Here is a 16,743-nt window from a genome sequence, read left to right as displayed (position 1 = left end):
TTTAATTCTCCACATAGGGATTTGTAATAAAGCAAGTCAGTCCGTAATTCCCTCATTCAACTTCAATAGGATTATATCAAAGGAGTTGGCAAAATTAATTTACAGTACAATAATATTATGACCAATCCTATGTTCTAGAATGTGCATGATATAAAAAGCACTCACCTGCCTCCTTGCACAGTGCTGCTAAATCTGCCCCCACATAACCATGGGCACTGTCTGCTAGCTGCAACAGTTCCTTTCCTGTCAGCTGATGTGGGACCTTCACAAGTATCCGCCGGAGAATGTCCAGACGTCCCTGAGCATTTGGGATACCAATTTCTATTTCCTTGTCAAATCGCCCAGGACGACGTAATGCGCTGTCCAGTGAATGAGGCCGATTGGTTGCACCCAGCACCAATAGCTGGCCCTGGCTTTCTTCCTAAGATATAGGCATACGAAAAACAAATGTGAAAAACATATTGGAGTACTCAGTGTTTATTATGCCTACCAGTTATCAGCAATGGTACATGGTGATTAATGTAATCCAAAAGGAGAGAGGAATAAGAGTAGAGAAATTATAGCAACTGTGTGAAGGAGGCCAATGAACGACACTATAGGGAGAGTAAAACGTGGGGTAGGAGATGGCAACATGAAACAGCAGAATATATAGAAAAAGTTACTATTACATGCAAGTGAAATATGGTCATTTTCCAATCCTTCCCGGTGTCCTCATGTAGAATGGGGACCTTCATTCATTGAACTCTGAAATGCAAACATTTTCAGAGTTCTACAACAGCAACCTACGCCATCTTCAGGTGGCATTGGTTCCCGATGGCCCACTCCTTTCTCTGGGAAGGAGGTCTTAATTGCAAAGAAGGATCTGATTGGATTCCTCTTCCTGTGCCAGCCTGATCCGTGCAGGTACATGAACTAATAGGGCTCACAACACACCTTTCAAAACAAATTGCACCAAGCCAGGTACCAAAGTATCAATGGACAGATGGAGCATATTAATGACTATAGACCTTAATGAGAAGTGTTATTGAAGAGTCTGAATGAGAGGGACAAAATAAAAAAACACATTCTGTATAAAAACACATATAGGGGTCTATTCAATTACTACCGGTATTTCCGACAGTCGGAAATACTGGCACTTTCCGACAGGAATAGGTCGAATTTGCATTCGACCTATTCAATGCAAGTGCCGTTTTAATGAATGTTGGTCGAAAAACACGTGGATCGGCGACTTACTCGCCGATCCACATATTTCTGTCGAAATACGCTTTCGAAAACTGCTGTTTTCGACAGTTTTAGGGTAATATAGTTTTAGGGTAATGCAGATTAATTTGTCGGAATGCTGCCCGTTTCCGGCCAACATTGAATAGTGTACTGTCGGATCCTATTTTATCCATTCAATTAAACAGGGAACAATAGCAAATGTGCACCGAGAGACCAGTGACCTTACCGAGCCAATCCCATCCATCAGAGTGAGTAACGAGGCTACAACCCTTTTCTCCACTTCATTCTGCGCCCCTTCTCTTTTAGGACACAGTGCATCCAGCTCATCAATAAATATAATTGACGGTTGTCTATGAAAATATAACAAGCATTCCCTTTAAATTTCAGAGTTACTGAATTAATAATACATTTATAATATCAACATTAGGCAAGGAAATGTCCAGAATCAGACGGTATTAAAGACTATGCTGAGCACTAGCAATCATCTATTCTATCAAAGTTCTACTGCCCATTGTCCATTTATTACATAAATATGAGCAATTCTAGGCTGCAGAGTAAGAATTGAAACATACAGACATAAAGGCATTAGAAATTACTAGATCCCAATGCACCCCGACACATCCGGGCTGTCGATACGTGGCCATGAAAACAAGCTGACCTTATTCACGGATGACCTACTGGTCATCCTAATCAATCCTTCTGTTTCTGTACCCAATCTCTGTGGGATTGTTGGTATGTTTACAAGTGATTGATAGCTACACACATCTGGATTATCCTGATGTCCGGTCACAGACAGGGACAGACCATTTGAACTGAACTGTTGAGTAGTTAACAAACTTAGATTATGTATCCAAGGAAATGTAATGCACCTATAAATACTTAGCATTTCAATACATGTTTTTGTGTATTTTTAAATTATTCTATATACTTTTTATTAAAAAGATTGTATATGTTGATCATCTATGCACTCTCTTTCTTTTGATAAGAATATTATCACTGAGAAAAATGATATATGTTTTGAGGCAATCCAGGTTGCTGCTTTAGAGCTGCACTAACATTGGTTTTTTGGGTGATCAACACAATTGTTTATAATATTATCTATTTATTGCGCCTGAACAGAATTTCTATTATTCACATATAATTAAAATGAATGTACTTCCTAGAATACTCTACTTGCTCCACACATTCACAATACATGTGCCCAGGAGCCGGTTTCTGACCATTCATAGTTTGGTAAAAGAGTTTGTTTGGGAGGGGAAATGACATGACATGCTCATGTAATTTCTCATGGCGCAGACACTTAGGCTGGGTACACACTGGAGTGACGGGGTTTCACTCCGACATAGGAACGAATCCCTACCAGCCTGAATAGCTTGTACACACTGGGGCGATTTTAAAGAAGGACGGAACAACCATGTTCCGTCCTTCACGAACATAACACAGGACGCTTGGTTTGATGTGCAGCACATCAAACCATGCGCAAGTCGCATGCAACCGCTGAAGCCGCAATCCTGGGTACACACTGCGCAATGTAAGTCATATCTCGCACCAAAACGGCATTTGGCATTTGGTGTGTACGCAGCTTTAGGTAGTTTTCAGCTACTCCTCTTCTTTACTTATTATGAAACAGTATCCCTTTATGTAAAATAACTTAATAGTGACTCACTTCACTACTATTAAAATGGTCCAATTTGTAACATTACCGTTGTGATGCTTCAGCAAATATCTGCCGCAGTCTAGCCTCTGACTCTCCATAATATCTGTATAGAAAAAAGGAATTTGATATAAAAACAGTGTTATTGTTTAGTAGCCTGCAGTCAAATATATTAAGCTGGACACGCACACAAAACTCTATATTTTTAGTTTCTTAATACATTTAAAATAGGATTTTACTTACCGGTAAATCTATTTCTCGTAGTCCGTAGAGGATGCTGGGGACTCCGTAAGGACCATGGGGAATAGACGGGCTCCGCAGGAGATAGGGCACTTTAAGAAAGCTTTGGATTCTGGGTGTGCACTGGCTCCTCCCTCTATGTCCATCCTCCAGACCTCAGTTAGAGAAACTGTGCCCAGAGGATATGAACAGTACGAGGAAAGGATTTATGTAACCTAAGGGCGAGATTCATACCAGCCACACCAATCACACCGTATAACTTGTGATAAACTACCCAGTTAACAGTATGAACAAGTAACATAGCCTCGGTTCAAGACCGACCAACTATAACATAACCCTTATGTTAGCAATAACTATATACAAGTCTTGCAGAAGAAGTCCGCACTTGGGACGGGCGCCCAGCAGCCTCTACGGACTACGAGAAATAGATTGACCGGTAAGTAAAATCCTATTTTCTCTAACGTCCTAGAGGATGCTGGGGACTCCGTAAGAACCATGGGGATTATACCAAAGCTCCCAAACGGGCGGGAGAGTGCGGATGACTCTGCAGCACCGATTGAGCAAACAGGAGGTCCTCCTCAGCCAGGGTATCACACTTACAGAACTTTGCAAAGGTGTTTGACCCCGACCAAGTAGCAGCTCGGCACAGTTGTAGTGCCGAGACCCCTCGGGATGCCGAGACCCCAAGAAGAGCCTACCTTCCTAGTGGAATGGGCCTTAACCGATTTAGGCAATGGCAATCCTGCCGTAGAATGCGCCTGCTGAATCGTGTTACAGATCCAGCGAGCAATTGTCTGCTTTGAAGCAGGAGCGCCAACCTTGTTGGCCGCATGCAGAACAACAGAGCTTCAGTCTTCCTGATCCTAGCTGTTCTGGTCACGTAAATCTTCAAAGCCCTGACCACATCCAGGGACTCGGAGTCCCCCAAGTCCCGTGTAGCCACAGGCACGACAATAGGTTGGTTCATATGAAAAGATGAGACCACCTTGGGCAGAAATTGAGGACGAGTCCTCAACTCTGCCCTATCCACGTGAAAAATCAGGTATGGGCTTTTATATGATAAAGCCGCTAATTCCGAAACACGCCTTGCAGAAGCTAAGGCCAACAACATGACCACTTTCCAAGTGAGGTATTTCAACTCCACTGTTTTGAGTGGTTCAAACCAAGGTGACTTGAGGAAACTTGATACCACGTTAAGATCCCAAGGTGCCACCGGAGGTACAAAGGGAGGCTGAATATGCAGCACTCCCTTCACAAAAGTCTGTACTTCAGGAAGAGAAGCCAATTCTTTTTGAAAGAAAATAAATAAGGCCGAAATTTGGACCTTTATGGACCCTAATTTTAGGCCCAAATTCACTCCCGTTTGAGGGAAGTGAAGCAGACGGCCCAAATGGAACTCCTCCGTAGGAGCAGCTCTGGCCTCACACCAAGAAATATATTTCCGCCATATACGGTGATAATGTTTCGATGTCACATCCTTCCTAGCCTTGATCAGGGTAGGAATGACCTCCTCCGGAATCCCTTTTTCAGCTAGGATCCGGCGTTCAACCGCCATGCCGTCAAACGCAGCCGCGGTAAGTCTTGGAACAGACAGGGCCCCTGCTGCAGCAGGTCCTGCCTTAGAGGAAGAGGCCACTGATCTTCTGTGAGCAACTCTTGCAGATCCGGATACCAAGTCCTCCTTGGCCAATCTGGAACAATGAGAATTGTTCTGACCCTTCTTTGTCTTATTAATCTCAACACCTTGGGTATGAGAGGCAGAGGAGGAAACACATAGACCGATCTGAACACCCATGGTGTCACCAGAGCGTCTACCGCTACCGCCTGAGGGTCTCTTGACCTGGCGCAATACCTCTTTAGCTTTTTGTTGAGACGGGACGCCATCATGTCTATTTGAGGCAGTCCCCACCGATCCACGATCTGTGTGAAGACTTCTTGATGAAGTCCCCACTCTCCCGAATGCAGGTCGTGCCTGCTGAGGAAGACCGCCTCCCAATTGTCCACCGCCGGGATGAACACTGCTAATAGTGCGCTTGCATGGCCTTCCGCCCAGCGCAGAATCCTGGTCGCCTCTGCCATGGCCACTCTGCTCCTTGTGCCGCCTTGGCGGTTTACATGAGTCACTGCCGTGATATTGTCCGACTGAATCAGAACCGGTTTGTTATGAAGCCACTCCTCCGCCTGGCGTAGGGCTTTGTAAATGGCCCTTAACTCCAGGACATTGATGTGGAGACAAGTCTCTAGGCTTGACCAGAGACCTTGGAAATTTCTTTCCAGTGCGACAGCCCCCCAACCTCGGAGGCTCGCGTCCGTGGTCACCAGGATCCAGTCCTAAATGCCAAACCTGCGACCCTCTAGGAGGTGAGCACTGTGCAGCCACCACAGGAGAGATACCCTGGCCCTGGGAGACAGGGTGATCCGTTCCTGCATATGTAGATGGGACCCGGACCATTTGTCCAATAGGTCCCATTGGAAAGTCCTCGCATGGAACCTGCCGAAGGGGATGGCCTCGTATGAAGCCACCATCTTCCCCAGAACCTTTGTGCAATGATGCACCGAAACCTTTTTTGGCTTTAAAATGTTCCTGACCAGGGCTATGAGCTCCTGAGCCCTCTCCACCGGAAGAAAAACTCTTTTTTGGTCTGTGTCTAGAATCAGGCCCAAAAAGGTCAAACGCGTTGCAGGTACTAGCTGGGATTTCGGTAAATTGAGAATCCAGCCGTGCATCTGCAACGTCTTCATGGACAGAGACACGCTGTCCAGCAACTTCTCCCGAGATCTCGCCTTTATAAGGAGATCGTCCAAGTACGGGATAATTGTGACTCCCTGCTTGCGCAGGAGCACCATCATTTCCGCCATTACCTTGGTGAAAATTCTCGAGGCCGTGGAAAGACCAAACGGCAACGTCTGAAATTGGTAGTGACAATCCTGTACTGCAAATCTCAGAAACGCCTGGTGAGGGGGGAAAATCGGAACATGAAGGTACGCATCCTTTATGTCCAGGGACACCATCCAATCCCCTCCCTCCAGGCTGGCGATGACCGCTCTGAGCGATTCCATTTTGAACTTCAACCTCTTCAAGTACAGGTTCAGGGATTTTAGATTTAGAATGGGCCTGACCGAACCGTCCGGTTTCGATACCACAAACAGGGATGAATAACAACCCTCTCCTTGCTGGAGATGAGGAACCTTAATTATCACCTGTTGAATGTGCAATTTGTGAATTGCCGCTAACACTAGCTCCCTCTCTGACGGGGAAGCCGGCAGAGCCGATTTGAAAAACCGGCGAGGGGGCAGGTCTTCGAATTCCAGTCTGTATCCCTGGGAAACAATCTCTATTGCCCAGGGATCCACCTGTGATTGAACCCAGACGTGGCTGAAAAGACGAAGACGTGCCCCCACTTGATCTGACCCCCCCGGAAAGCCCCAGCGTCATGCTGTGGACTTTGCGGAAGTAGGGGAGGACTTCTGCTCCTGGGAACTAGCTGAGTGCAGCTTTTTTCCCTTGCCTTTACCTCTGGCAACGAAGGACGATCCTCGTACCTTCTTGTTTTTATTGGAACGAAAGGACTGCATTTGATAATGTGGTACCTTCTTAGAATGCTGCGGGGGAACATAAGGTAAAAAATTCGATTTACCGGCCGTAGCAGTAGAGACTAGGTCCGAGAGGCCTTCTCCAAACAACTCCTCCCCCTTGTAAGGCAATGACTCCATATGCCGCTTTGAGTCGGCGTCTCCCGTCCACTGTCGGGTCCACAAGAGCCGACTAGCAGAAATAGACATAGCGTTTATTCTAGAGCTTAGTAAACAAATGTCTCTCTGAGCATCCCTCATATACAAGGCAGCATCTCTGATATGCTCCATGGTCATTAGAATGGTATCCCTATCTAAGGTGTCCATCTCTGTAGATAAGGAGTCTGCCCATGCCACGACAGCACTACAAACCCAGGCCGACGCCATGGCCGGCCTAACTATAGTTCCTGAATGTGTGTAAATGTGCTTCATGGTAATTTCCTGCTTGCGATCAGCAGGATCCTTGAGGGAAGCAGTATCCAGAGAAGGCAGTGCCACCTTCTTGGATAAGCGTGTCAGCGCCTAGTCTACTTTAGGCGCAGATTCCCAACGTATCCGATCCTTCTGTGGAAAAGGATACGCCATGAGAATCCTTTTGGGAACATGGAGTCTCCTATCCGGAGATGAGGACGGAAATGTGACCTCAGGCTTTTTCCCTTTATACATGTGAACCCTCGTGTCAGGGACAGGGGGTTCCTCAGTGATATGCAAAACCTCTTTTATGACAATAATTATGTACCTAATACCTTTTGCCACCTTCGGCTGTAATTTTGCATCCTCATAGTCGACACTAGAGTCAGTATCTGTGTCGGTATCTGTGTCAGCGACCTGGGATATGGGGCGCTTTTGAGACCCTGAAGGTCCTGGCACCACAGGGACAGGCACGGACTGGCTACCTGACTGATCCCTAGCTTCAGCCTTGTCTAATCTTTTATGCAGGAGATTTACATTTGCATTCAAGACATTCAGCATATCCACCCAGTCCGGTGTCGGCGTTGCCGACGGCGACCTGACATTCAAGCACTCCCCCTCCACATTAAGCGAGCCTTCCTCATCAAACATGTCGACACACACGTACCGACACACTGCACACACCCAGGGAAACTTTTTCTGAAGACAGTATCCCCTGAAAGGCCCTTTGGAGAGACAGAGAGAGAGTATGCCAGCACACACCCCAGCGCAACCACCTGGAGACCAACACAGAATGCTTTTCCCCAGCAGCGCTGTATTATACTTTATCCGCCCCCCGCCCCCCTCTTTTTTTAAACTCCCTTCACCGTGTGTAAGCAGGGGAGAGTCCGGGGAGCTTCCTCTCAGCGTTTTGTGGAGAGAGAAATGGCGCTGGTGAGTGCTGAGGGAGAAGCCCCGCCCCCTCGGCGGCGGGCTTCTGTCCCACTCAAAATCGTGTAAAATGGCGGCGGCTCAATTATATACATGTACAGTGCCCAGCTGTACATGTATATACCTATTTGCCATCTAAGAGGTGTTATTACTGCTGCCCAGGGCGCCCCCCCCCTGCTCCCTGCACCCATACAGTGACCGGAGTGTGTGAGGTGATGTGGAGCAATGACGCACAGCAGTGCTGTGCGTTACCTCTGTGAAGCTGAAGGCTTCTGCCGCCTGAGACGTCTTCTTGCTTCTGTTCTTCTGGCTCTGTGAGGAGAACGGCGGCGAGTCTCCAGGGGTGGACGCCCAGAACGAACCTGTGTTCACCCCCTCTGAAGCTAATGGTGTCCAGTAGCCGAGGAAGCAGATCCTATCAGTTAAGTAGGTCCGCCCCTCTCTCCTCAGTCCCTCGATGCAGGGAGCCTGTTGCCAGCAGTGCTCCCTGTGAAAAAAGTAAAAATCCAAACAAAAATGCTTTCTGTAGCAAAGAACTCAGGGGAGCTCCCTGCAGTGCGCCCTTCATCTTCTGGGCACAGTGTAAAACTGAGGTCCGGAGGAGGGACATAGAGGGAGGAGCCAGTGCACACCCAGAATCCAAAGCTTTCTTAAAGTGCCCTATCTCCTGCGGAGCCCGTCTATTCCCCATGGTCCTTACGAAGTCCCCAGCATCCTCTAGGACGTTAGAGAAAAATGGTTAAGGAGTTGACAAGAATGTGAACGACAACAGAGCAAATGAATCGTACTGTAGATAGTAAAACAGATACAAGAAGTGTCTATTGTAATTGAGTGATTAAATTCTAAAGCTGGCCACACATATGATCAACTTTCACCCAACAAGCAAACTGACCAACTAAACAGTTATTAAATGTACTGCAAATCTAACCAAATTTTTCAACAGACCAGCCAGACACCTTTTTTCATCAGAAAAGTAATCTTCCCGCCAACTGAGTAATTGTGTGATGTCACAGAAATAGGAGGGTACTGTCAGCCTATGTCTGCATGTAAAACAGAATAAAAATAAAAAAAATAATAAAAAGATTGCTTGGGGGTCTCCCTGTACATTTTTTCACCAGCACTGGTGCTTTTGGCCCAGTGCTGGGGTCATACCCCGAAGAGGTGAGGATAGAGATGGTGTGGCGCAGGTACAAGCTGGGGTTACCTCTGTACATCAACATTCTGATTTCTTCCCAGCACTCCCAACTCAGACCAAGCCCTGGCAGAGAGGCAAGGGTTTCCCAACCAGACAAAGACAATGGGAGACAAAACGTACGCAATTTATTTATTTCCAAAGTTACTGGAATGGATCACTGCTAAAGAATAACAGGTTTGGTTTGAATATTTAAATAAACAAATTATTAATTTATTATTTATATAGCACACACATATTCCACAGATCTTTACAGAGAATATTAGACAATTCACATCAGTCCCTTCCCCAGTGAAGCTTACAATCTATGGCGGTGATTCAGACCTGATCGCTGCTGTGCGTTTTCGCACAGCGGGTGATCAGCAATAGACTGCGCATGCTTATGCCCGCAATGTGCATGCGCATTGGCCAACAACGGGCATCGATAGGATGGTTTGAAAATTCCGATCACACAGGCGTTTGCAAGGTGATTAACAGGAAGAGGGCGTTCGTGGGTGGTAACTGACCGTTTACTGTGAGTGTCCGGAAAAAAGCAGGTGTGCCCAAGCGTTTTCAGGGAGGGTGTCTGATGTCAGCGCCAGCCCCGATCAGCCTGTTCTCATCGCACTGTAGGACCAAGTCCTAGGCTGCGCAGAGATTGCACACAATGGATTTTTGCAGCTCAGCGTAAACACGCGATCGCACACCTGCACGGCAAATTTACACTCACCCTTTGGGCGGCGACTATCTGAATGCAGGACAGCAAAGTTAGCAGCACAGCGATCAGGTCTGAATTACCACCTATATTCTCTACTACACACACACTCACTAACACTAGGGTTCATTTTTTATTTTTTTTGGGAGCCAATTAACCTACCAGTATATTTTTGGATTGTGGGAGGAAACCGGAGTACCCTGAGGAAACCCACACAAGCACGGGTAAATAGGGGCATTGTGGGAATCGAACCCATTACCTCAGTGCTGTGAGGCAGTAATGGTAATCATTACACCATCTGTGCTGTCAAATAATAAACACATAATAAATAACAATAACACTGGCTATTTACCATACATACTCGAGTATAAGTCGATCCGAATATAAGCCGAGGCACCTAATTTTACCACAAAAACCTGGGAAAGCTTATTGACTCGAGTACAAGCCTAGGATGGAAAATGTAGCTCTAGCCGTACACAGCCCTCAGTGCCAGATATGCACTCATACTGCCAGATATGCCCCCACAGTGCCAGATATGCCCTCATACTGCCAGATATGCCCCCACAGTGCCAGATATGCCCTCATACTGCCAGATATGACCCCACAGTGCCAGATATGCCCCCCACAGTGCCAGATATGCCCCCACAGTGCCAGATATGCCCCCACAGTGCCTGATGTGCCAGGTATGCCCTCATGCTGCCAAATATGCCCCACAGTGCCAGATGTGCAAGATATGCCCTCATGCTGCCAAATATGCCCCACAGTGCCAGATGTGCAAGATATGCCCTCATGCTGCCAGATATGCCCTCATGCTGCTGCCAGATGTGCCCCTCATGCTGCTGCCAGATATGCCCCTCATGCTGCTGCCAGATATGCTCCTCATGCTGCTGCCAGATATGCCCTCATGCTGCTGCCAGATGTGCCCCTCATGCTGGATTTATGTAACCTAAGGGCGAGATTCATACCAGCCACACCAATCACACCGTATAACTTGTGATAAACTACCCAGTTAACAGTATGAACAAGTAACATAGCCTCGGTTCAAGACCGACCAACTATAACATAACCCTTATGTAAGCAATAACTATATACAAGTCTTGCAGAAGAAGTCCGCACTTGGGACGGGCGCCCAGCAGCCTCTACGGACTACGAGAAATAGATTGACCGGTAAGTAAAATCCTATTTTCTCTAACGTCCTAGAGGATGCTGGGGACTCCGTAAGAACCATGGGGATTATACCAAAGCTCCCAAACGGGCGGGAGAGTGCGGATGACTCTGCAGCACCGATTGAGCAAACAGGAGGTCCTCCTCAGCCAGGGTATCACACTTACAGAACTTTGCAAAGGTGTTTGACCCCGACCAAGTAGCAGCTCGGCACAGTTGTAGTGCCGAGACCCCTCGGGCAGCCGCCCAAGAAGAGCCCACCTTCCTAGTGGAATGGGCCTTAACCGATTTAGGCAATGGCAATCCTGCCGTAGAATGCGCCTGCTGAATCGTGTTACAGATCCAGCGAGCAATTGTCTGCTTTGAAGCAGGAGCGCCAACCTTGTTGGCCGCATACAGAACAACAGAGCTTCAGTCTTCCTGATCCTAGCTGTTCTGGTCACGTAAATCTTCAAAGCCCTGACCACATCCAGGGACTCGGAGTCCCCCAAGTCCCGTGTAGCCACAGGCACGACAATAGGTTGGTTCATATGAAAAGATGAGACCACCTTGGGCAGAAATTGAGGACGAGTCCTCAACTCTGCCCTATCCACGTGAAAAATCAGGTATGGGCTTTTATATGATAAAGCCGCTAATTCCGAAACACGCCTTGCAGAAGCTAAGGCCAACAACATGACCACTTTCCAAGTGAGGTATTTCAACTCCACTGTTTTGAGTGGTTCAAACCAAGGTGACTTGAGGAAACTTGATACCACGTTAAGATCCCAAGGCGCCACCGGAGGTACAAAGGGAGGCTGAATATGCAGCACTCCCTTCACAAAAGTCTGTACTTCAGGAAGAGAAGCCAATTCTTTTTGAAAGAAAATAAATAAGGCCGAAATTTGGACCTTTATGGACCCTAATTTTAGGCCCAAATTCACTCCCGTTTGAGGGAAGTGAAGCAGACGGCCCAAATGGAATTCCTCCGTAGGAGCAGCTCTGGCCTCACACCAAGAAATATATTTCCGCCATATACGGTGATAATGTTTCGATGTCACATCCTTCCTAGCCTTGATCAGGGTAGGAATGACCTCCTCCGGAATCCCTTTTTCAGCTAGGATCCGGCGTTCAACCGCCATGCCGTCAAACGCAGCCGCGGTAAGTCTTGGAACAGACAGGGCCCCTGCTGCAGCAGGTCCTGCCTTAGAGGAAGAGGCCACTGATCTTCTGTGAGCAACTCTTGCAGATCCGGATACCAAGTCCTCCTTGGCCAATCTGGAACAATGAGAATTGTTCTGACCCTTCTTTGTCTTATTAATCTCAACACCTTGGGTATGAGAGGCAGAGGAGGAAACACATAGACCGATCTGAACACCCATGGTGTCACCAGAGCGTCTACCGCTACCGCCTGAGGGTCTCTTGACCTGGCGCAATACCTCTTTAGCTTTTTGTTGAGACGGGACGCCATCATGTCTATTTGAGGCAGTCCCCACCGATCCACGATCTGTGTGAAGACTTCTTGATGAAGTCCCCACTCTCCCGAATGCAGGTCGTGCCTGCTGAGGAAGACCGCCTCCCAATTGTCCACCGCCGGGATGAACACTGCTAATAGTGCGCTTGCATGGCCTTCCGCCCAGCGCAGAATCCTGGTCGCCTCTGCCATGGCCACTCTGCTCCTTGTGCCGCCTTGGCGGTTTACATGAGTCACTGCCGTGATATTGTCCGACTGAATCAGAACCGGTTTGTTATGAAGCCACTCCTCCGCCTGGCGTAGGGCTTTGTAAATGGCCCTTAACTCCAGGACATTGATGTGGAGACAAGTCTCTAGGCTTGACCAGAGACCTTGGAAATTTCTTTCCAGTGCGACAGCCCCCCAACCTCGGAGGCTCGCGTCCGTGGTCACCAGGATCCAGTCCTAAATGCCGAACCTGCGACCCTCTAGGAGGTGAGCACTGTGCAGCCACCACAGGAGAGATACCCTGGCCCTGGGAGACAGGGTGATCCGTTCCTGCATATGTAGATGGGACCCGGACCATTTGTCCAATAGGTCCCATTGGAAAGTCCTCGCATGGAACCTGCCGAAGGGGATGGCCTCGTATGAAGCCACCATCTTCCCCAGAACCTTTGTGCAATGATGCACCGAAACCTTTTTTGGCTTTAAAATGTTCCTGACCAGGGCTATGAGCTCCTGAGCCCTCTCCACCGGAAGAAAAACTCTTTTTTGGTCTGTGTCTAGAATCAGGCCCAAAAAGGTCAAACGCGTTGCAGGTACTAGCTGGGATTTCGGTAAATTGAGAATCCAGCCGTGCATCTGCAACGTCTTCATGGACAGAGACACGCTGTCCAGCAACTTCTCCCGAGATCTCGCCTTTATAAGGAGATCGTCCAAGTACGGGATAATTGTGACTCCCTGCTTGCGCAGGAGCACCATCATTTCCGCCATTACCTTGGTGAAAATTCTCGAGGCCGTGGAAAGACCAAACGGCAACGTCTGAAATTGGTAGTGACAATCCTGTACTGCAAATCTCAGAAACGCCTGGTGAGGGGGGGAAATCGGAACATGAAGGTACGCATCCTTTATGTCCAGGGACACCATCCAATCCCCTCCCTCCAGGCTGGCGATGACCGCTCTGAGCGATTCCATTTTGAACTTCAACCTCTTCAAGTACAGGTTCAGGGATTTTAGATTTAGAATGGGCCTGACCGAACCGTCCGGTTTCGATACCACAAACAGGGATGAATAACAACCCTCTCCTTGCTGGAGATGAGGAACCTTAATTATCACCTGTTGAATGTGCAATTTGTGAATTGCCGCTAACACTAGCTCCCTCTCTGACGGGGAAGCCGGCAGAGCCGATTTGAAAAACCGGCGAGGGGGCATGTCTTCGAATTCCAGTCTGTATCCCTGGGAAACAATCTCTATTGCCCAGGGATCCACCTGTGATTGAACCCAGACGTGGCTGAAAAGACGAAGACGTGCCCCCACTTGATCTGACCCCCCCGGAAAGCCCCAGCGTCATGCTGTGGACTTTGCGGAAGTAGGGGAGGACTTCTGCTCCTGGGAACTAGCTGAGTGCAGCTTTTTTCCCTTGCCTTTACCTCTGGCAACGAAGGACGATCCTCGTACCTTCTTGTTTTTATTGGAACGAAAGGACTGCATTTGATAATGTGGTACCTTCTTAGAATGCTGCGGGGGAACATAAGGTAAAAAATTCGATTTACCGGCCGTAGCAGTAGAGACTAGGTCCGAGAGGCCTTCTCCAAACAACTCCTCCCCCTTGTAAGGCAATGACTCCATATGCCGCTTTGAGTCGGCGTCTCCCGTCCACTGTCGGGTCCACAAGAGCCGACTAGCAGAAATAGACATAGCGTTTATTCTAGAGCTTAGTAAACAAATGTCTCTCTGAGCATCCCTCATATACAAGGCAGCATCTCTGATATGCTCCATGGTCATTAGAATGGTATCCCTATCTAAGGTGTCCATCTCTGTAGATAAGGAGTCTGCCCATGCCACGACAGCACTACAAACCCAGGCCGACGCCATGGCCGGCCTAACTATAGTTCCTGAATGTGTGTAAATGTGCTTCATGGTAATTTCCTGCTTGCGATCAGCAGGATCCTTGAGGGAAGCAGTATCCAGAGAAGGCAGTGCCACCTTCTTGGATAAGCGTGTCAGCGCCTAGTCTACTTTAGGCGCAGATTCCCAACGTATCCGATCCTTCTGTGGAAAAGGATACGCCATGAGAATCCTTTTGGGAACATGGAGTCTCCTATCCGGAGATGAGGACGGAAATGTGACCTCAGGCTTTTTCCCTTTATACATGTGAACCCTCGTGTCAGGGACAGGGGGTTCCTCAGTGATATGCAAAACCTCTTTTATGACAATAATTATGTACCTAATACCTTTTGCCACCTTCGGCTGTAATTTTGCATCCTCATAGTCGACACTAGAGTCAGTATCTGTGTCGGTATCTGTGTCAGCGACCTGGGATATGGGGCGCTTTTGAGACCCTGAAGGTCCTGGCACCACAGGGACAGGCACGGACTGGCTACCTGACTGATCCCTAGCTTCAGCCTTGTCTAATCTTTTATGCAGGAGATTTACATTTGCATTCAAGACATTCAGCATATCCACCCAGTCCGGTGTCGGCGTTGCCGACGGCGACCTGACATTCAAGCACTCCCCCTCCACATTAAGCGAGCCTTCCTCATCAAACATGTCGACACACACGTACCGACACACTGCACACACCCAGGGAAACTTTTTCTGAAGACAGTATCCCCTGAAAGGCCCTTTGGAGAGACAGAGAGAGAGTATGCCAGCACACACCCCAGCGCAACCACCTGGAGACCAACACAGAATGCTTTTCCCCAGCAGCGCTGTATTATACTTTATCCGCCCCCCGCCCCCCTCTTTTTTTAAACTCCCTTCACCGTGTGTAAGCAGGGGAGAGTCCGGGGAGCTTCCTCTCAGCGTTTTGTGGAGAGAGAAATGGCGCTGGTGAGTGCTGAGGGAGAAGCCCCGCCCCCTCGGCGGCGGGCTTCTGTCCCACTCAAAATCGTGTAAAATGGCGGCGGCTCAATTATATACATGTACAGTGCCCAGCTGTACATGTATATACCTATTTGCCATCTAAGAGGTGTTATTACTGCTGCCCAGGGCGCCCCCCCCCTGCTCCCTGCACCCATACAGTGACCGGAGTGTGTGAGGTGATGTGGAGCAATGACGCACAGCAGTGCTGTGCGTTACCTCTGTGAAGCTGAAGGCTTCTGCCGCCTGAGACGTCTTCTTGCTTCTGTTCTTCTGGCTCTGTGAGGAGAACGGCGGCGAGTCTCCAGGGGTGGACGCCCATGACGAACCTGTGTTCACCCCCTCTGAAGCTAATGGTGTCCAGTAGCCGAGGAAGCAGATCCTATCAGTTAAGTAGGTCCGCCCCTCTCTCCTCAGTCCCTCGATGCAGGGAGCCTGTTGCCAGCAGTGCTCCCTGTGAAAAAAGTAAAAATCCAAACAAAAATGCTTTCTGTAGCAAAGAACTCAGGGGAGCTCCCTGCAGTGCGCCCTTCATCTTCTGGGCACAGTGTAAAACTGAGGTCCGGAGGAGGGACATAGAGGGAGGAGCCAGTGCACACCCAGAATCCAAAGCTTTCTTAAAGTGCCCTATCTCCTGCGGAGCCCGTCTATTCCCCATGGTCCTTACGAAGTCCCCAGCATCCTCTAGGACGTTAGAGAAAAATGGTTAAGGAGTTGACAAGAATGTGAACGACAACAGAGCAAATGAATCGTACTGTAGATAGTAAAACAGATACAAGAAGTGTCTATTGTAATTGAGTGATTAAATTCTAAAGCTGGCCACACATATGATCAACTTTCACCCAACAAGCAAACTGACCAACTAAACAGTTATTAAATGTACTGCAAATCTAACCAAATTTTTCAACAGACCAGCCAGACACCTTTTTTCATCAGAAAAGTAATCTTCCCGCCAACTGAGTAATTATGTGATGTCACAGAAATAGGAGGGTACTGTCAGCCTATGTCTGCATGTAAAACAGAATAAAAATAAAAAAAATAATAAAAAGATTGCTTGGGGGTCTCCCTGTACATTTTTTCACCAGCACTGGTGCTTTTGGCCCAGTGCTGGGGTCATACCCCGAAGAGGTGAGGATAGAGATGGTGTGGCGCAG

General features: G+C 48.1%; 1 protein-coding gene across 5 annotated transcripts in view; it reads right to left on the bottom strand.

The window, feature by feature from the left end:
* The window catches only part of AFG2A (AFG2 AAA ATPase homolog A), a 963,796-nt gene that overhangs the window by 853,174 nt on the left and 93,879 nt on the right, over nt 1-16,743 (bottom strand). For all 5 annotated transcript variants that reach the window (XM_063920291.1, XM_063920292.1, XM_063920294.1 and 2 more), the window contains exons 7-9: nt 2,925-2,981; nt 1,448-1,571; nt 166-421 (exon numbers count right to left, since the gene is read on the bottom strand). In XM_063920291.1, coding sequence (XP_063776361.1) covers nt 166-421; nt 1,448-1,571; nt 2,925-2,981 — 437 coding nt within the window. The remainder of the gene's footprint in view (nt 1-165; nt 422-1,447; nt 1,572-2,924; nt 2,982-16,743) is intronic.

This window comes from Pseudophryne corroboree, chromosome 1 (genome assembly GCF_028390025.1).
Source record: "Pseudophryne corroboree isolate aPseCor3 chromosome 1, aPseCor3.hap2, whole genome shotgun sequence".
Lineage (NCBI taxonomy): Eukaryota > Metazoa > Chordata > Amphibia > Anura > Myobatrachidae > Pseudophryne > Pseudophryne corroboree.
This window is presented reverse-complemented; position numbering and strand designations above follow the sequence as displayed.